General features: G+C 43.6%; 1 protein-coding gene across 3 annotated transcripts; it reads right to left on the bottom strand.

Moving 5' to 3' along the window:
- Positions 1–13: 13 nt before the first annotated feature.
- Positions 14–21,985, bottom strand: iffo2b (intermediate filament family orphan 2b). 3 transcript variants are annotated; one of them, XM_076141471.1, is made up of 8 exons: positions 20,863–21,984; positions 8,238–8,298; positions 6,715–6,810; positions 4,934–5,104; positions 4,334–4,482; positions 3,587–3,758; positions 3,371–3,469; positions 14–3,188 (listed from the first exon to the last, which is right to left on the bottom strand). In XM_076141471.1, the coding sequence occupies exons 1-8, from the start codon at positions 21,315–21,317 to the stop codon at positions 2,955–2,957; spliced, it is 1,437 nt and encodes a 478-aa protein (XP_075997586.1). In that variant the 5' UTR covers positions 21,318–21,984; the 3' UTR covers positions 14–2,954. The 3 variants fall into 3 exon arrangements, with proteins under 3 accessions (XP_075997586.1, XP_075997585.1, XP_075997584.1); XM_076141470.1 differs by having other exon boundaries at positions 3,560–3,758; positions 20,863–21,983; XM_076141469.1 differs by having other exon boundaries at positions 683–3,188; positions 3,371–3,490; positions 3,560–3,758; positions 20,863–21,985.
- Between the last annotated feature and the right edge of the window lie 324 nt (positions 21,986–22,309).

Raw genomic sequence — 22,309 nt, 5'->3', positions numbered from 1 at the left:
ATCCAATCCACCTTTTTATTTCATTTCACCCCAATATTAATTGAGTACATTCATTATTTTTAAACACTTTGCCCCCCTGACCCACATGAACACAATGTTACCGATAGCTTAAATAAAAAGAGAAAAATTCCCATAAATCAGATACATAAGCAAAGAAAAGAAAAGAATCATTCACTTAAAGTGGAATCATCAGGATGGGTGCCCGTAAATGAAACATCAGAATCCCAACACAGCTCAGCGTCTGACACAAATATGGCCTCAGGGAAGTATTGCTGCACGTATTATTAACCCATCATGTTTACAAAACCAAATGCAAAAAAATGGGATTAGCAGCAAACAGCCACTGAAGTATGTCGACGCAACACTTACTGCAACCATATACTCGCAGCACAACACTGATTAAAAATAGCCCCCCACACCTTTTTAGTATGAAACACTGGCATCCATCCACTAGAATCACATTTACATGAGTCACACATGTAGGTCAGATAGGTCAGGTGAAGAGAAACATACCAAGGTCTCCGATAATGATCCCTGGATTGTCGTTTCTACCTGTAAGGTCGCTACATCCGTTGAGGAGGGTTTGCTACAGTTTCTCAACCCAGTGTCACTGAAATAAGGCTTGAATCAAACCAATTGGAAGCGGAGTTAATACAGTGAACGTCCCATTTGGGGGGGGAGAAAACAATCCAAGCGCGTCCTTGAACGCAACACATCAGTGACGGCGTGTATGTGCCGAGACCGAAGAACCTTCCGGAGTGTAGTGGTGATAATTGCTTCTTCTTTTCACATCCTCGTGTGTTATTATGCACATTTGCTTTGGTCGGCTGGTTAGTGTGGCGTCCGGAGAGCCAAACACAAACGGAAGAACGGACAACAGCAGCGTGCTCGGCCTGCTCTGCAGACGGTGATGGGGATGGGTTGAAGCGTGGCTCTTTGTTAATGATCAGGCTGGTGTTTCATCAAACACAAGTTAAGGTTCTCTGTGAGTATGGCTGCTTGCTCACTCTCGTCTGATTTGAGTCGTGTTTTTATTTTATTATGGCTGCTCTGATGCGGTCACTTAATGCCCACAACAGAGAAGTCCTGCAAAATCAGTGTAAGCTATATCACATAGCGACATTGACATACTTTTTGGATAACACAGAATAATTTAAAAAACTGTGAAAAATGTGTCCGACACAAATGCAGCTGTTGATTTAGCGTAGACACCGTTTTTGATTTTAAAAAGTAGCACGCGCTGACGTCTGCATTGCAGCTATTTAGTTGGAAATATGTTTTTGAAAAAAAACATAGCTCCTCATCTCCACACAAACATGCTGAAACAACAAAAGGCGCTTCTTCCTCTTTTTTTTTAAACATTCTGCATCTTTAAAACTTCAAGATAGCAATTGTCTTTGATCCAGCAAACCATACAATGTCATACAAATGAATGTGTGGTAAAAACTCTGTCACTTCTACTCCCCCATGCGGCAATCAGTTTGTGCACTGATCGGGTGAAAGCACAGAAAAGCAAATTGGGAGACGTCTGGATCTAATATGAACAAAAGGCCTCTGGGGTAAACGATCACATGCCTACAGCCCTCTACAGTCTGACAGCTCCGGGTCCCTGTGCAGAGGACACAAAGCGGGATGTGTAGCCTGTCTGGAACAGAGCCCCCTGCTGGACAGGAGGGGTACACACAGTCTACTACATGGATAGATCAGTTAGACTGTACAAACAGAAAACAACTTTGTCCAAAGTAAAAGTAAAACGTTTCTCTCGCTTTGTACTTTTGCCAAGAGTGACTGGGACTTTATGTCATACAGTTTGTTGCGTAAGATGTCGTCTATGAAGATTTTGAAATGTGTCCTTTGGTTTCAGAACATTGTTTGGCTTCGATAAATGTTGATTTATTACAGTTGATACAACACTTGATGCCTGTTTCAGTAGTATGTAGTATGTAGTGATTGACATAAGGCAGCATATATATACGGTTCATCCTGCATGGAGTTGATGATCACTGTAGACTAGAGACTTGAGATGTTTGAGGGGGCGCTGTTCCAGCTCTTAACTCTTGGCATATGAGGAAAAAGGAAATGTTTCCTATCAAAGTTTATTTCATACTTAAAAGCACAAAAAAATAACTCCCAAAATGATCCATAGAAAACACCTGCTTGGCTTCAAAGGCTAATAGTATTTAGTTAAGGAGAAATTAGGAGGAAGGGTGAAAGCCAGTCCAAAAATAAGGCCAGCTAAATTGCATAGAACTTCAGTAGTGCACTGATGCATCAAAGGGCTGAGCTCCTTTCCTCTGTCAGTTTTGGCATCCTGGAGAGTTCCCTCAGAAACCACCAGAACTCCAAACACCATTTGTCTGCGTCTTGTTTTGTGTCTTTGGCAGGAAACACATAAATTATCACCGATATAATTTGGATGGTGAATATCCCATCTGGACCTTTGGGAATCACGTCAAAGGAAACGTCGGTCCTCTGACTCTAAAATAAATACTAAAAATGTCAAGGAACAACACATTGTCTGCTGCATCTGTAGCAATCTGTATTTCATTCCTTTGTGGGGGGGGGAAAGGATTGTAAACAGGGTAAGAATTTGAAGAAAATACTTCTGAGCTTGTACCAAAGTTAGTTCCCCCAAAATGATGTGAAGCTCTGGATAAGTTTAAGGAACCATCAAGGCAGCGGTGAGGAAAAGAGCACAGCTTGGTTGCTATATATCCCTCTCATTGTGAAGCGAAGATGCCCCCCTTCCTCTCTTTACAACAGAAACGGTATAAAAGCACCAGTTCTGGGCTTGCATCAGTGAGCATCACCACCAGAACTTTTAACCGGTCAAACAGGACCAGATTTAAGGTGGACCGCCTCCCCGGTGGGGCGGGTCTCTACAAACAATTACCAGTGTGTCCACGCGGGGAGCGGCCAGGGTGAGGTGGGCCAAATGCCCTGCGCTGCGGCCATCAACTAACCGGGCCTTCGGCCTCTGGGTCCTTGTCCAAAATCTCGTCCTGAATCTCGTCCGTGTTCCCTGAGTCGCTGCTGGCCACAGAGCTGAAGGAGGGAGAGTTCCTGCCGCCTTTGATCATCCTCCTGCAGGTCTCCATCTGGACGTCCAGGCCTCTCTTCATGCTGCACATCTCCATGTACTCGTGCAGGTGACGGTTCATGTCGCTCTTCGCTGTGGCCAACTCCATCTGAGGGGAGGCCATGGACAAACACTGAGGTGATAAGTATTGGCTGTGTGATGGACATTTCTCTCTTTGACATCCAGTCCTAGTTGGACATTTTCACAGGAAACGTTTGAGGATATGACTATTAATCTACAAGCCTTATTTAACAAACTCATTTAGTGGAAACAGGGCTGCATATTGTCTACCTCGATCTGGCCGATGGTCTCCTGGTACTCCTGCTCTCTAGTCTTAAATAGTGACTCCGTTTCATCGATGAGGCTGCCAAGACTTCCATCCTGGGAGTCCTTAGAGACCACAAACAGAGTCTTCATACATCATTTATGAGTAAATGCCTCACATTGACACACTGACGTACATGTGTTTCCAATACATACTTTAGGCCGTACACAGGCGAGACTCACGGGTTCCTGGCTGTCGCCGTTGGCGTCGCTGGTAGACGGGCCCGTGTTAGTCGTTGCTGCGATGGCGGACGGCACGTTGTAGTTTGTGAAATCCTCCCACAGCAATAGAGTCTCCTCGTTTTCCTCCCACGTCAGACTGTCGCAGTCGTCGTCGATTTCAAATGTTTCGCGCCTGGCAACAAAGGAGTTATCTGAACAATGTCTGCACAGGACGACAATGGGGAATGGAAAGAAGAGGAGAGGAGAGGAGAGGAAGGACAACTATGACAGCCACCACAGACACAGAAGGTCACATGCAAAGAAGAAGATATTCTTACAAAGGCGACACGATGGAATGGAAGGAGTACGACAAGGCTGCACAGAGGACATTTGGAAAATAGTACGCACAAGCATGCAACCGTCAAAACAAATTAGAGCGTTCTATTTAGATGTATTGGCTCATTTCTGCTGTGTTGGGTGCTAGGGTGACAGGAAAGGTGTGTGTAAGATTAATTATGACATTAGTGAGTGCAAAATAAAGAGCAATAACAAGCAAATTCAAACACCCACGAAGAGTATTTAAAGGTGTGTTATGTGCAGTACGCCTTAAGACCACTAGGTAGAGATAAAGTAACGCTTAATAGCATACCATAACAGCAACGATGCAGGAATCTGCTGGAGTGATTCAACTGCAGTGTGTATACAGGGTCCCTCTGTTGTTAGTTCTATTGTGTGTGCGTGTGTGTGTGTGTAAGAGGTGGTGCTTACAGCTGGTTGAGCATGCGTTTCATTTCATCCGTGATGTTAACTGAGGCTGGGACCTCTTCCTCTGAGGAGCTGGGGTCTGCATCCATCTCTGAGCATTCCTCATCAGACACGATTCTCCGCTCTTTCCTCCTGCAGCAGGCCGTGGCACCCTGAAACACACACACACACACACACACACACACACACACACACACACACACACACACACACACACACACACACACACACACACACACACACACACACACACACACACCAACAACAATCATGAGCACACAGCAATATGTGTATATTACATTAAGTTTGATTCTCGGTGAAGTGAAGTGTAAATTTCTACCACGGCAGCATTTCAGTGCTTTGTCTCCCTGTGTGTGAGCATTATGAAGTCATCTCTGTGTGTATGGCTGCATATTTATGTATTCGCTGGAGTATTGCTTTTTCTGTTTGCATATGCACACGACAGACCTGTGCACTGGTGAAAAAACAACAAAGTGGCTAACAGTCGGTCTTTGCCGTCTCCGATTTCATTTGCGGAGTGCTGACTATTTCCTCCACGACAGAAACCCTGGTTCTGCAGTGAGACAGCAGATGGGTACCCACCCTCTCAGGGAGTGACCTGGCCGGGCTCACGTTGAACATCATTGACATGTCCTCCGAGTTGCGTTGTTGTGCCACGTCGCAAAGTTTGGCCGTGATGTCGATCCGCCGACAAATGTCCATGTCCACGTGTCTGGCTTTCTCCTGGATCTTGGTGTCCAGCTCAGTCATTTGCTGCACGGGAGATGGACGGATATGTCAGATACGTGCAATAAAACATGTTGCCAGATTATGAATATACAGTATATAAACTCATTTCACTGTGGTGGACAGAATTTAATTTGGCTTCTACTGAATCTTTTATGGTTAAGTCAGGAGATAATACGGTGAGTGATGACCAATGAAAACCATGAAACATCTCTATCACTCCGTGTGGGAAGTAACCAGGGTCAAAGGCCACAATCATCCTATACGTCTACATTTTTGCCCCCAAAATCCGAGTTTATGAATGATTTCTAATGAATGGATGTCAATGATAAACTGATAAAACCATCAAGTGTGTTTAAAGTGAAATTTGATGCCTAACTGCATTTTAAAAACTGAAAACCTTTTTCTTAATTAAATCCATTTATTTGTGGAAATGTCCCTATAATAACAGGATTTACAAAGATTTGTCTGGTCATCTGCAGAAATGTCCAATCACCTACACACCACCAGGTGGCGCACCAAGCACCACAAGTGGTACACAAAACATCTACATCTACAGTGCCATGAGTAAAAGTGGACAAAACGTGTAAACAAAATGAAAAGCTTACATTTAAAGGAATTTGATTTGGCACAAACTAGGCATGAAAATATATAGGCTACTAGTTTCTATAGACAATGACATCACGGCCACTACATTCATCTACTACAGCACATCTGTGACTCTTTGTTCTCAGTTTGTTTGGCTGATTTTCACAAAACCAAATCTGATTTTGCGGGGCTTTTCTTTTTAAGGCACACAAAGGCCAATGTCCCATAGGTTTCATGTTCCCAGACATCCAAAAGTTGTGTGTGTTCAATGCAAGATTGTATTGTTTAGCATGGTTTACAGGAAATGAGCTCATCTGGTAGTGAGGACAGCTCTGACTGCACTTCCAGTAATCAGAGTAACCAGAGTTCCCAGTAGTGAGCAAGTAAACGTGGGAAAGGCCCAGATTGATATATTTTTGGTTGAACTGATAATAAAGAGCCCTAATCTACGCCTCCTCAAAGACGGTACTACGTCACAATCACTTACCCTTCTCTGGATTCACATATCAGGGGTGTAGCACAGAAAATAGTATGACAAATCTATAATACACAGATGCCAGAGTGAAGATAAGCAGGATAAACAATGATGCTTTGAAAAATGCATCCGTCCATATTTATCCCTGAGCAAGCACAAGCTGTGACTGGGCTGACTGCAGTATATTACAGCTGTAGATCACACAGAAGCGCTCCTGCTTGGGAACAATTCAGGGTGAACAGAACAGGAAGTGCTGTTGATCTACAGCTGCTATTTGAGCCCTTTGCTGTCTTCAGGACATTCTGACAGAATATTTTTTTCCCCTTCAATCTAAATAAGGAAGAGAGACAGTGAATTGTACGCTGGTGTCTCCTTCTTATTCAGTGTTAACATGATGCTTCTGGTTACTTCTGGTTGTGCATATGAGCAGCTTGACGTGTTGGATGCACAACTTGCAGTTCTGCATAAGATCATTGGAACAGTGAGTGTTGACGCAGCCCTTTTATGCTGCAAAATCATCGTCAGGCTTGGCGAAGTGCAGGTGACATCACCCCAGTGGGAAAGGAATACTTACATCACTCATGAGGCTCTTGAAGACCACAAGTTCAGACTTCAGTCTCTCCACCTTGTCGTTCAGGTCATCCTGGACCTCCGTTGACTCCTGGGCCCTCTGAGTGGACACACACACACACACACAAAAACACAGTTAAGCCACATTTTGAAATTAGATTTAACTCCTCAATTCCAAGCTGATGTAAATCTGTTCCACATAAATGTATACCTAAGTGGTGGGACAAGTATTCAAATGCTTAAAACCACAAGATAACTACTCCCGGTACAATGACTGCTTTCAAAATATTGTCATATAAGAACTACAAATGCAAGATTAAGAGCAAATAACATACACGATGCAATGACGCAACTTCTATTCAGATAACGCCTTCTAATCAAATAACGTGACTATACTGCTCTGAAAATGTATTTGTATATTGACTAGTTAACATCAACACAATCAGTAAGTGAACGTCATCATTTACCTTATTTGTATACATTACAGTTAATGCAAATGTTTGCTTTGATGGACACAAAGGAGCTTTTGTATCTTGAGCCAGTCAAGGGAACATCACAGGGCAGATGATTGGGACATACATTTCCATGTTTCATTATTATTATTACTTTTTTGAAGTCTTTGCTTTTAGTGTGCAAACAACTCACTCGCCCTTGCTGAGCACACTGAGTGAAAACAGGACGTTTCAGGTACTGTCTCGTTCAAGCCTCATCCTGAAAAGTTTGTACTTAGTCCTCTAAGCAATAATCTGATCAACAATCTGATGTTTATAACTTTAAAAACCACACTTTCCACAAAGTAAATCAGTGAATGGGATGAGTAATCTTTCTACTGAGTAAATATCTACTCAGCAGTTCAGAAAGTTAATTTTTACAATGGAAGGCTTAAGGGCTGAGTAACTTGAGTAGTGCCAATTTTTCCCTGTTTCCTACTGTACTGAAGGCCTCTGGCTCAGAACCTTGAACAATAAGAGTCTGCTTGCTTTGAACTTAGTATCTTTGAATGGATTTCCGCACCGCGACATCTGCCTGCATGCTCTAAAAGGTTAAAGCCCGCAGGGAAAGGTTCTCTCATCTCTCTCTATCTCAGTTTTTTTGCTGACCCAGAATCCCAAGACGAACCTAAATGCTGTCACCAATCGATTTGTGCAAAAGCAGACGCGGGGAAAGATGCAGACTATGCTGCCCGCTTACGCCGGCTGGGGTTGATATGTGTTATCATAAGGACGCCATTTTTTATATCTAGGTATCTCTCGGCTAACAGACTCCCCGGGATGGGTTTGTAATATAGTTTTTCTAATCTGACTCACATCTTCTCTGTTGTAAATGGAAGAGAGCCAGGGCATAAAACACAGTGAAGCACAGAGTTCTATATAAATCTATTGTAAATTTAGTAACGGTTTTGCGAGTAAACTGTATAGATCTTCTACTGCGTGCATTCCTGGTTTTCCTATGATTTATGAGCATTGTAAAGAGTTCAAAAACTCTATCAGAATGTCAGTGGAATATAAAATGTTTATGTTTCCCAACCTGGTGCAGGGAATCCACCGTGGACTCCAACTGCTCCCGTTTGGACAGCTCCTCCTCCCATCTGCAACACAAAACATATGGTGGGTTAGTTATTGCTCGACCTGCTCCCTCGGGTGTCACTCGACAGGCTAATGGCACTTTTCTGTGGACAGTAGTTCCATCTCTGGTTACAAAATACCCTTAACAGTGTAGGTTCACACCTAGTATACTCCTGTTTCTAATCTTTTGTGTCAGTCCTCTTTTTATTTGCGGTACTTCAGAGAAGATCCTGTGAAAGAGCATGAAGACCCATCCTCCGTAACATGGAAAACATTTCTCATGAATAGCTTTGGCCCTTTGAGTGACTGTAGAAACAGAGAATGACATTTTTAAATAACATTTGATCTTTAACACACCCAAAGGGTGGAGTGCCTCTGCTACAGCTCAAATTACTTCAGGCTATCTGCCTCATTCCAAGTCCAAGAGGGAATCCATTACTAAATCTCTCGGCGCAAATAAAAACACAACATGACTGAGACTGTATTTATGCTTTTGACAAAGATAAAAACACTTCCAACTTAACATGACATGAACTAGGATTGTAAAAATCATGCACACATAACTTGTTTCAATGTTTGTTGACTGTCACCACTCAAGCAGAAACCTGGCACTCAACAAACAAGCCTCACATTATTTGTTGGACAAACTTTGCTATGAATACAGGACCGAGTCACACAGAGTCAGAGTCCAAGTCAGTATGGGACAAAAGTAAAAATAAAGTGGCAGACACCCTCATGGCTGGAAGCTATGATTAGCAGCACAGATCTCTTTTACTCTGCTGAAAGGCCTCACTCCTTTGCACCATGGCAGCTGTGTGAAAACCTCCAAGAATAGGAGCTTATTTCATTGCCATGTAATACATACCTCACAGAAGGCAGCGCACGCTCAGCCCTCACTGCATCAGGCAGTGCAGCCAGTTCGGTGTGTATCTGTCTTCACTGGGATACAAAGTACCTGGTGAGCTGAGTCACCGCTGCTCCCCAACAGAGAGTTTGGAATGGAGAAAGAGCTCATTCAATAATACGAGGCAACCATGTGACTGTGAGGATAAAAAGAGTCTGAGTCTGTGTGTCTGTGAGACAGAGAGAGGGAGAATGATGGAGGTGAGCGTGTAAGGGAGTAAACGCTTGTGTGTATTAGTTCAGGCATCCTGTTTGTGAATGTGTGTGTGTGTTTACTTGATAGGTGGAAGCTTAATTCAGGGACATAACCTTACTCGGTGCCTTTGCCGGCGAGACAAAAACAACGTCAGAAATCACTTTAGTATCCCCAGTGTGACGCGGCGTAAACAAGGAGCGTCACTGGCGATTCACTTTCTGAACAGAACTGGGCCTTGTTTCCATTCAGGACCGTCTGAATGTACGCTGTCTAATTAGAGAGAAGTATTCCTTGGCCCGGTGTGCCAGCCCACACGGAGATTGAAGCCTTGTTCTAGAAAATGCTGGCAGTGCTGCTTTACTGTGTCCACCACACTCTGTTTGTCTGCCGCAGGACTCTCGCTGAGGTCATCGCGGTTCACAGCTGCATCCCATCCTCTGCAGACTGAAATCTGACCATCGTCTGAGATCTGCATCACCTGGTGGTCTCACCTCCTCCGTGATCATTGTATAATTTCCTTTAATACTGCCAGGGTTAACTGCAGATGAAAATGATTTAAAGGTGGAAGGAAACAATATGTGGAAGTTATCTGTCTATCTGAGTGAAGCGGCAGTTGCTCCCACAGTAACTGGGAGCCGTTACTGGGAAGTGATCCATGAATGTCAGATGGAAAACCACCCATAGTTTCATCCAAACAGAGATGACACTACAGCACAGCAACAGCATTCTAATCTGGCCTCTGCTGTAGCTATGGCTCTGATTCTTCTGCACCTTTGGTGTGACTCAGTCAAACGAAACACACCCGGAGTCTCCTTACAAGGACAAAGACAGCAGGAGGGTAGGAGCCTGTGTCAACTCAGGGACATCTGTTTAAAACAAGACGCATCCTTTCCTGCAGTGCTCCAATAAATGAGGGAAGTGTGCAACTGTTTTACAGATGTGCTTCTGTCGACTGCAAGGTCAACAGAAGCAAATCAAAATGTAGTTTAGCCTACAATCCAGTTATTTAGCATCATTTCTAAGGGGTAGCAATCATTTTGTCCAGACCATTTTCATTGGTGTTATTATTTAAAATTGGAACACAAAAGCAAAGTGTCAGTACTGTTGGATATAGAATGCAGAATGTTGGATGCCACCTACTTTTGTGCGTTTCAACTCATTTCCCTTTTAGCCACGCCTGTACAACATACAGTGAACACCAGGTTAAGAAAATATAGACTGCCTTTCATCAAACAGACATATTCTCATACTGATCTGTTGAACAATGGCATTCCAGAGGATTTTGCCAGGCCAAACACTCCCTGCCTTGTGTGGTATGTCTGGGGAGTTCCATTTGCACGCGAGCCGACTAAATGGTTTCCCATCACAGTGCCAGAGGACAAAGAAGAATGTTGCACAGCTCCAAACCTATTATTGCATTTGTTTAGTGTTTTTAATAACACTGTTCATCATGATGCTTTTCTAGCTTTCATTATCAATGTTTCACCCTGTTCACAGAGCTTATTTCTAGTTGAATCTAAATTACGGAAGCTTCAACTGTGTTCATGTAAATCTCTTTTGTGAATGCATAGTGTGCGCCCAGAACATTGTGACGTTGTTTGATCTCCTAGTCATCCTATTGAAAAGCTCTTGGACCACTATGTCATTGTGCAATCTGCAGCAAATACCAAAGGCATATGGGGAACAGGTGTGGTTGCAAATCATCAGTCACGTCCATGTTGCTCATAGCCAAACAAAATTTATGAACGTTAAATCAGACAACACCCTGTTTGCGTCACACTGTGTAATGAAAGTGGAATTTGTTTCACATCAAATTGCACAATCAATCAAAAGTGCCATGTCTGTTTTTTATGCAATGTTCCCATTCAGATATCGATAAGTAAAACAATTACAACTTTATCATACAATCAAAATAACTATTACTTCATAGTTGTTTCAAATCATTTCTTATTAGAAATGTAATCATTTGATTTATTTATATCTTCTTTTTTCTCACTACAATTAATCCACAGGACCGTGAGCAAAAGTAAAACAGGAAGTGTTACAGTAAAACAGATTCTGCGATCAATATATCTGGCTACATGCAGGACACACACACACACACACACACACACACAGCCATTGAGCGCACACTCTCACATGAAATGAGCCCGCTGACAGACGTGATAGATCACATCGGCAAGTACACGTGATCCTTCCCTCGGCAATCCATAGGAGTCGAGCTACATATAGTGAAATTATACAGTGTGCATGGATTTGAGCTTGCAGGTTCTCAACCATGATTTAGCCCCCGCACAGATTCTTTGAAGGAGCTGAGCCAGAGATGCAAATGTTCAAAGGGCTGGGGGAAAAGTGGAGCATTTTTTTCCTAAGTGGAAACGAGGAGGTATGATTGTGGCAGGACATCGATTGGGCTGCCATGATGCTGTGTAATCTATATTCTCCACACATTGAGAGGTGTGTGTGTGGCCTCTTAATGATCCAGTGATGTGAAAAGGATCAGGGCAGCTGGTAAAGCAGACCGTGAGTCTACTGCCTGGCTGCTCGGGGGTCTGCCGACGTGCTGACTAGATGTATCGCCAAGGTCAGAGCTCTTCTGATGTGCTCAATCTCCCACTACCACATGCACACACACACACACACACACACACACACACAAATCACCCCATATTCGAGTTGTGTCCATGGAGACCGTGCCACAGGCCTACATCTGATGCACATGCAGATGAATTCCTGGCTCTGCCTACGTGCGGAGGTGTCCGGTCGGATCATCGCTCACTGACGGATGATGCACAAGCAGAGGCGGTCTTAAATAGAACTCTGTGCTCCCAGACAGGACACAGCGTCCACCAGGCCTGGTTGGAGGAATGTTGGTGTTGCTAAGTGATTGTTGAAATTTTCCCAAGGCTCCACTATCACTGGCCTCCAGGGAGTGACCCAAATTTTGGCTGTTAGTATAACGGGATGGTGCAATTATGTGTCAACATGCTACTTGTTATTCTTGCTTTCGTTTCTCCAAAGTTTGTTTTCTGTGATGAATCATTCAGTCATAGTAGTTCCAGTAGCACATATTAAATTGCCCTGCTTCAGTTGGCATTTATATAACACACAGAATATTGAGCGAGAGAGATGAGATTGAGAAAATGAATCAAGCAAGAATCAAGCAAAATGAGGACAATCAGCAGCAAAACATGTTGTGGCAGTAGCTGTATTAAGTCTGTAGGGGCTGTAGTGGACACGTGTGCATTGTGTCGTTCATGTACCTATGATTTACAGCACACGTGACAGATCTGGAATACTCCTCCAGCTGGCTCAGTTTAGCTTCAGCTTTATTTAGAAAGAATAAACGTCTAAGATATAAAACTTCATCATGACACAGAGTCCATTTACAGCACAGTGTCTGAAGCTGATAGGTAACAGCCCAATGCAAGCTGTTACTATTTCACTAGATGCCCTGACTGAATGGTGAATATTCCACAATAAATGAGAACTTAAACTATTAGTCAGGAGAAGAATCAGACAGACCCACATTAACATTTTGCTGTGAGCAAATTGTTTGAGTGGGGAGGCATGTAACAGTAATAAATTGAGGATTAAGGTTTAATCTTGGAAACCGACCTGAGAAGAGCCATTAACTCTTCCATTAAACTGAACTGAACAACATTGGGTGTCAGACCTCCATAAACCATGCCGGTGACATTGTGAAGGACAAGCGAGTGAGAGCATGGCAGTGACCTACATAGATCTAGTTTCATACCAACCATCAAGGGTTATTTATCGATATTCTGCAGCAACCGAGCAAAGCTCCTGGGAATATCCACATTATAGGCAGGCTGTCTCTGCTAATGAATGTGTTCCACAGAGCCGCACTGCAGCTACACACATACTAAACACATGGAATTCTTACCCCTGCTGCACTTGTGAATGGTGGGCTCCAGCCTGCAGTGTGGTAGTCTGGGTAAAAACCTAATAAAACAGCTATTTCAATGTCATAGCAGTGACCAACCTCTGATGTTGTTGTGTTATCCTGCAATTACAAGCATTCATACTTTAATGTTGGCTGATTTTGATCTGAACTTTATCCAGCCGTAACTAATCCATTGTCAAAGCATTTGTAAGTCATGCAAGTTTGAAAACAGATCAGATTGACAGGTTTAACGCTGAGGATTATACGGGCTGTAGGCACAAGGAAAATGTAATCAGCGAGTTAGATCCGCGTGTCTCTTGATTGGTCCGGGGCAACCATATGTGTACCTACAAACTCAAACTAAAGTTGTCTTAGCTTTGTGTTATGGTATCACCATGAGTAATTAGAGGGCTAGACTGTATATCTGGTTTTAACTTCCATAAATCATTGCCCAACAAAACATTTTCTTTGCTCTTCAACGCCAAAAGAAGCGAGTTCAGACAGAAATAAGGATATAAATAAAGCAAACAGGGATTACGTGCTGGATGGTTTGGAGCCACAGTTATCGCATGTCTATTATGGGTGTGGGCAAATGTACTATTGACTTGCTCAACACCCAGTCAGTCCTGATGCTGTTGCCTGAGGGCAGCTGCTCCTGATGTTCCCTGTCAGGCTGTCTTAGGAGCTAGTGTCACGTAATTGTTTTTAAAATTACTTCAGCAACTGCTTGTACAGGCAACATTTAATCAAACTGTCAGTCAATCGGCTTTGTCTGCTTAATTTAAGGTTCCATATTCACTTGGCTGACTATTTTCCAATGATGTCATCTCACAAGTAATTATCAGAGCCTGAAAAGTGAGATTTAATTACAGTGATCACTCTAACGGCTGAACCAAAATATATATTGCAGCTGTTTTCTATTTGTTTAATTAATACCTCACTTGTGGTATTATTGCCCCAATGAATGTGAGTCACCTTGGATGAAGACTAGCACCCTGGAGAACGTAGTTCACTTGGGATGGGGAATTTGTACTTTTGATATCTCCTTCCTGTCTCTCTTACAGGAAGAAACAGACACACGGGCCCATGAACATCATTTACATGTATATAGATATCCAAATATTGACTATTCGATCAATAAAGGAAACAATCAATAGATACAATTATTTTCTAAACAAACATTCATGGCAGACCGATTTTAAATAGAATGTTGGCGTCTTTGATTTCCTTTCAAAGCTGGAAAAAGGAGCATATATACATAGAGAGAGAAAAAGCCTCCATGTTCTGTATGTGTATTCTGTAGCAGAGGGGCTCAGAGCGTTGTGACAGATAATCAGTTTCCCCTGCAGTCTTCATCCTTGCTGTCACCCTGCAAACCAACCACACCCTGCATCCTATAAAAACTAGAACACTCCTGTGCTGCTGTGTTCTGTTCCCACAGTGCTGACTTCATTTCCTGCAGTCCAACATTACAGCAGCATCAGAAGAAAATCTGAATAATCCTGGATATTGACTTGAGTGTATAAGTAGAAGGTCGTTTGACTAAAGAAAAAAAGAAAAGACGACAGAGACAGACGAGGCTTTTTTTGTTGACTCTTGTAATCTCATAATGGGGGGATTTTGCTTTTGCATGTTCTGCTTGACAAATGACGAGGATTTGTGAAATGCCAAAGTGCGTAAGAGTGAAACAAAGCCTGCATGCCCGGGCCCAGTCTGGGTGGAGCTGCGCTGGGTGCAACATCCTACTTAAGAAGAAAAACATTATGAAGATGTTCTGAACAAATCTCTACTGGTTTGGGTGTGTATCCTCCAATAATTATTACAGATAAAAGGCCTTGACTCTGAGCCATCACCGCTAAGTAAATACCTTTTGTGTCGTTTGGTACACACACCTGAACCAGATGAATGAACTGCATGTCGCTACAACAATTTGGTTCAAAGAAATCACATGTCGTGACTACAATTATGTTTTGATGATTCACCTAAGGCTCTCAGTAAAACAACATTTCTGCCAGGTTTAACGGAGAAGAAAACAAATATTAAAGCGTTGAGGGTTGGGACAGAATCAAGGCAAGAATCTTTCCCTTTATTGCCACCAAAAAAGGTCCAAACCACAATGAATCTATGGATATGGAGTTCATGTAATGCAAATAGGAAATATCTTACACCGCAAAATTACTTCACCTGTGCATTTTGACTTATTACTTTGTGGCGTATTCACATAAATATTTAATCTATTTCACATATAGATATAAAATAAGTGGTTTCTATGTTCTATCAATCGTTTTAGGGACAACTGCCGGTTCTATTCCTGCGCTGTAAGAGCCGTAATGAAACGCTGCCATAGGTTAATGCACTTTGTTTTCCCCCTGCATTAAGATTTCCAAGGAGCTCTGAGGAGAGACGTGTCTGGTCCTCTTTAAGGTCAAGTATCCCAGAGCACAGAGACAAATTTGACACCTCTGTCGAGACTTTCACATGGCAGTGAGGCCGGACGTAAATCACTCGTCAGATAAGGAACAAAAACATGCAGCCTGAAGCTGTGTATCCTCACTTCGGTGCCATTCAGATCTCCATACAAACCCCCACCAAAGGTTCATTTCATCTACAATAACACGGTTTTGTAAGAGAGCCGTTATTGAGTCAGAATGCTGTGTCAGCACACGTCAGCCTGTCCCTTAGGATGAGTCTATAGGCTTTTAAACTAAACAAACAAAAGGCAAAAACACCTATTAAATCACTAAGTGTAAATAAGGATTAGATCAAATAATAATGGATTTAGTAAATAGATTTATTTCACTTAACCAGCAGAACATCTCCTGCTTGAGGGCACAGCCACTGTACACCAGAACATTTCCAAAACATTACACCGACCAGACCGCTGCTGTCCGTACAGCCCAAAGCCAGCTGCATGTCTGCACTTTTAAACATGGCAGAGGGCCACGGCTCTCAGCTGTATCGATACCCATGAATAATCAACAGCAGCAGTGGCAGCTACCGGCATGGAGTGAATAAAGGCACAAAAAGCAGAAGAGGAAACACAATCCCATCATAGTATCTCCCAGATTTCCAATCAATATGCAGAGAGAGATACCACGATTCCCAACTATCTCCTTTTTCACCAGAGGACCCTGCCATGTTTCACTGGCCTCTGTCTTCATGGCAGGGCCTGGGCCCAGAGACCATCAGGTTTAGTGTTTCCTCTAAGAATAATTGGGTTTGTAATAACTAGCATCATGAAGTGCATCTGGAAGCTTTTAATGACTAAATGAAATGATGAAATGATGACCTATGACACAGGGAATCTGCAGAGAGGCAATGTGGATGGCTAGATAGATAGATAGATAGATAGATAGATAGATAGATAGATTCTGTAGTTCAAGGCAGGTTAAAATCAAATACCGACAGAAAGGATTGAAGAGCTCATCGGTGTGACACGTCGCTCCTCTGGGGGAAATATGATATGATGTGAAACAGGATGCAGCATTAGGCTTCAGAATCACAGCTTATCTCACTCTGGAATTGCCGCTTCCGTTGTAAGGACCAGTCTGAATCCTCCTTTCACGGCAGATGCTCATGTCTGCATTTCACAGACCAAAGCCCGGGGAAAGTGTCTTTGCAGGATTCTCACTGCATTGATCCACACACAGCTAAATTCAGCAATACTTCAATTATTTATGCATCGGGTACATGCCCAGGATGCCCCCGGGTCTGTTCTGACTCCATGTGCGTCCTCTGTGTGTGTGTGTGTGTGTGTGTGTGGACCACATGGTGACCCAGCAGGACTGTCGCTCCCAAGAGGTCAATCCCGCTTGGAATAAGAGAGCAATAAGGAGAGAGGAAAGCAATAAGCAGTGAACTGAGGGCTCAGTTTATGGTTTACGTGTCCTTTGGTGTGTGTGTCAGCATCACACCACTGCAGTAAGCATCACACCTAAAGATATTAACATATTAGTGCGAGTGATGCTGCTCCCTGTGCATTTCTTTCTGTTTGTGCAATCGTCCAGGTTATTGCAACACGAGCACACAACACAAACGCTTACGTAAATGACGTTGGTAGCATCAATGTTATACTGTGTTTACATCTTAGATATGCTTTGGAATGAGAAGTGAGCGTTCCTTATCTGTATTTAAATGAGACTTTGCATTTTTCAAGCGATGTGTGCAGGCAGAATAGCTGCTTTTAATGCCTCTATCTTCCTCTCTGAGCACTTATCTCCATAATAGCTCAGCCTGTCTGCGCTGCCCTGAGAGGAGGACATGTAAATTGAACACAAATGTGCACAGTCCTCATTCTCGGTCATATAAATGTGTTATCTGACATGGGCAGAGTGAACAGGCGGCTGGAAACAGTTTCTATCTTTAGATTGCACACAGAGCCGGGGGAAGAAGTCACCCTGTCAACTGTGGTCATCAATGTCATTTGACGTGTGGACTACAACACGCTGTTGGAAATGACTGTTCCAAATTCGTTGACCTCAGGTGGTAATTTTCACAATGATGCAAGAAAAAGGGGATAAATCTTAATTAGTGAGGACGAGCGCCGACCTTTAACCTTCTCAGTTTGCTCGTTCAAGATGATTTGAGACGCAAACTCACAGTCAATTTGCTGTGACACAAAGTGGACCTTCGCGCTGCCTGGATGTGTGATTTATGAAGCCGAGTGTGTGTGTGTGTGTGAGGGACAGAAAAGGGATTTAAAAATTGGCTCACCACAGCAGGTCAGATTAGTTAAGCACAAGGCCCAGATCTCTTAAGGAGCTTCACAGATCCAGGAATAAACACAACAGTGAAAGAACTGTTCTCTGACAAAACAGTGTCTGAAGATTAACAGCATCAGTGAAATGATTTAAAGCAAATAGAAGCACAGAATGTTAACATTTAGTGAGAACATTCTTTCATGGGATTCCCAACTTCCACCACTTCCCCTTTGAATTTCCCTATTAAATAAAGTCAGATTGTACATTTTAAATAAGTTGGAAAGCTCTGTGTTCACCAGAATGATGTTCTCTACCCATCTCAACATCTTAAACCTCTTAAAATGGACTTCATCATCTTCACTAGACAAAACAAATATGCTTTTCATAGTAATAATGTTATATTCATTCCTTTTCTCTCTCTATTACAGTTTAAGTTCTGGCTCTCAAACTGCAGGAATGGCCAGAACAGATGGTGTTTGTTCTGTTTTGCATGATCTTTTCATGTAAGTGGATCAAAATATGTACATCATATAGACTGTGTACATTATCAGTGTGTAGTTATGTCCTCAAAAATGTTTATTCCAAAGGCTGGAACTGCAGTTAATAAAAAGATAATCCTCAGTGAGACACCGGCAGCATTTCGTCAACATGAAGCAAATCAGATCAAAAAAGAGCTGAAGTACAATAAGGCAGGAAGTAAACAAGCGAGTACTTAAATGCAAGAAACAGGCCAGCGGGTCATCTATCTCCCTGTGTGTGTTTGTGTGTGTGTGTGTGTGTGTGTGTGTGTGTGTGTGTTTGTGTATGTGTCTACAGTGGTATAGCTTGAATAAATCACTGGGTTGGTGTGGGGCCTGGGGGGCCTCGAAGGGGATGGAGGAAACCTTACAAAGCAGTAAACATGGCACAGAGAGGAGACGAGGAAGGGGTGGGTGGGTGAGTGGGTGAGAGGGTGAGTGAGTAGGGGGGGCTGTAGAAGGGTGGAGTGAAGGAATGGCTGGAAACAAAGAGACGTGGCCATGGAACGGAAAGGCAGGACGGGAAGGCTCGGGAATGAATGCTGCTACGTGTTGGTAGTAAAGAGGATTAAGGATGTGAGAAAAGGAGAGAGAGAGAGAGGGAGAGGGAGAGAGAGAGAGAGAGAGAGAGAGAACAGAGCAGTGAACTCAGCTATTTACCATGATTACAAACCACCAAAATGAGACAACTTCTTTAGTTCACTCCATGTAAAGCTACAAGGAAGAAAACATTTGATACTGAGTGCCCATAAAGAATGTATATACGTATATATATATATAGCTTAAAGATACAGCTTTCATCTTGCTATTTAAAGCAAAGTATTGACTGTGTATACCAAATGTCATAGCTCCTTCTGCATATACAGTATATGTATGAGTAATCAATCATCAGTGTGACCATGACCTCATCTCCCAAACTTTTTCACAGTTTTCATGAGTAAGTGTTTATTAGCTGTAATAATCTATAAACCCCCTAATTAAAAGTAACCAGTGTGCCTGTTTCATGCACGTCTAAAGTCAAGGGTTCACAGTTTTGCCAAAAGGAAACATTAGATCCAAATTTGGTACCTTGGATGCAGCAGTTTTGAATTTGGCTGTTGTCCCGGCTGCTGCTGTTCAATCTTGAAAGCAAGAATGCACAAAAAAGGAGATGTCTGACTTACAGAAAATGACTAGACAGGATGTGCCGCTTCCCAGAGGAGCCGGCAGGACGCACACACACATTCTGTGTCACTGAGTCAGTGGGCTCAGACGGGTCACAGTCCAACTCACTGAGCTCACACACACCGACACACACACACACACTGGGCTGCTGACATGCCTCTGTGCTTGACTCATGACTGCACAGCAGCAGGCGAAGGTTTGGCAAGTTTTCCTCCGGTAGTCAGCCAACGGTGACGTGGGTCAGCCAGGGACTCCACAATGAGTCTTCAAGGAAAAGGAACTGATACCACCGAAGAAGAACAATAAAAGCAGGTTGAGCCACTGGAAAGGAATTTCAGACTCAAAATGGGAATATTACCAACTGTAATGAATCTCTCCTTCTAACCGGCATCCTGACAGCCCAATGAGCTGCACAGACGTTCCAAACAGTGAATTCGCGTGAAATCCTAATTAAACATTTCGCTTTCACAACAATCATCGTCCATCATCCGTCCACCGCCCGGTCAGATGAGGTCTCTGCCTGGACATGTTAGGATGAAAACAAGCCTGGCCGGTGCGGTGAATCAGGATGGGATGGGTGGAGGAACACTTGCTTCCTTCAATCAACATGTCAACACTTTTCACACACAGGGAAACAGGTGACATATTGATTTGTAGACTTATTGGCTTAGAAATGACCACCTCTATATTGAACGAGTCAAACCCTGAACCGCTACTGCAGCACAGACTGGGATGCAGGCGAGGGAATAATCATTAGATCATTCCTGGGTGTGTGTGTGTGTGTGTGTGTGTGTGTGTGTGTGTGTGTGTGTGTTGTCCCTATGATGAGTGAAACAGTGCAGGAGGCACATCTCTGTGTCCATTATTGATGAAATGTTAGTCAAATACCAAACATTCTCGGGTCCAACCTCTCAAATATGAGGATTTGCTGATATATTATATTTATTTGAATGTAAGCTGACACCCTTTGTGTTTTTAACTGTTTGTGTTCGTGTTCTTTTGACAGATAAATCAGAATCAGTCTATTCCTTAATTCAGTAATGAGTCATATTCCTACAGGGACACACTTCTAATTAACTGGCTGACCACACACACACACACACACTCTCTCTCTCTCTCTCTCTCTCTCTACAGTGCAACTACACACACATCCACACACGCCACACACATGCACTCATACTGGTTGAACTTATACTCACTTCCTCCTGTACTCGTCCCTCTCCCTCTTGACTTTGGCCAGCACGTTGTACAGCGCCCTCAATTCTGGGGTGATGGTGTCAATCTGCACCCCGACCCCGTCCGGGTGCGTCCACGACACGCCGGGCCCGTGCACGGTCTCGACCCGTTCCCCTTGCCGCCGGACGTGGGTGTAACTCCAAATGGTGCCCGGCAGTCTAGACTCGGGTCCGTCGGTCTGCACGGCGACCTCCCGGGTGTAAGGAGCGTGATACTGCGGTCTCAGCAGGGCTTGTTGCAGCTGACTATCCAGCAGCTTGTTCCTCCTCTCCAATTCGTGGACTTTAGCGAGGAAGCATCGGAACCGCAGGTTGAGGGTTTTGAGCACATGGATGTTGGAGCCCAGGTCGTTACGCAGGGCGCTTGTTCCGCCGGTGGCCGGACCGGGCGGCGGGTCGGAGTAAAACAGCGAGTTCATGTTGGTAAACAATAACAACAACAATCAGCCGGTAATCCGTTTCGTCTGCGTAGTCTGCCAACAGATGAAACACCTAAACCTGTTGTTTTATCCCTGCATATTCCTCCACAGTCTCTCTCTCACACACACACACACACACACACACAGAGACACTCGCCCAGGACCAGTTTCTCCTTGCGACGCAGATTAAACTGGTTTAGATGAGATGACCATCACTGCCCCTCCTGGTTTACCTTCATCACACAAAGCCCTGCGGTGGGTGTAGACGAAAAATAATCAACCACAAAGAGTCCTTTAACGGGCATTCAGGGCATCATCATCTTCTGATTTGACGCAGACCGCAATAAGCAGCAGCAGCATGACTGTCCGCCTCCCTCATCTCATCTCCGGGCTCGTCTTTGCTTTGTCAGGGCGCTGCTGATGCTGCTGCTGTGCGGTGCGGGTTCATATAGGCCCACCTTCTTTCTTATCGGTTCCCCGTTACCGTGGATCTATCCGGTCTCCATGTGGTGCGATGGGTGGTGGTGGGACGGTAGGATAGAAGACCGCAGAGCCCGGCCTCTCCTCTCCTCTCCTCTCGGATCATATTCCAAAGTGCTAAACTGGCACTCTGAGCTCCAGCGGCCCCTCCCACTGCTCTGATGAGGGGTCAAAGCCTGGATAAAGGCAGAGGGACACGCGTGAAAGTAGACGCAATTCAAATGTAGTTACCAAGGGAACAAAATCAGGAAAAAAAGTATTTTAATTTCATTTTAATGGAAGTTCAAATGGAATGGCATGGATAAGTCGGTGATCAATTATTAAGAATTCACATCACTTAATCGTTGATCATTGAGTCAATACTCGAGTTGTCTCTCAAACTAAAAGCAATACTGATAAACATGTCTTTACAATGGGGATCTTACTTTTTCCTCATATGAACTCTACATATCCTCCACTTCGGTGCTGCTTAGTCCTTTTTCAGAAAGCATTAATAAATAAACAGCTTTCAG

The sequence above is a fragment of the Genypterus blacodes genome, unplaced genomic scaffold (genome assembly GCF_046128005.1).
Source record: "Genypterus blacodes isolate CSIRO-AG114 ecotype Tasmania unplaced genomic scaffold, CSIRO-AGI_Gbla_v1 ptg000017l_1, whole genome shotgun sequence".
Lineage (NCBI taxonomy): Eukaryota > Metazoa > Chordata > Actinopteri > Ophidiiformes > Ophidiidae > Genypterus > Genypterus blacodes.
The sequence above is the reverse complement of the archived record's forward strand: the minus strand, read 5'-3'. Positions and strand labels throughout refer to the sequence as shown.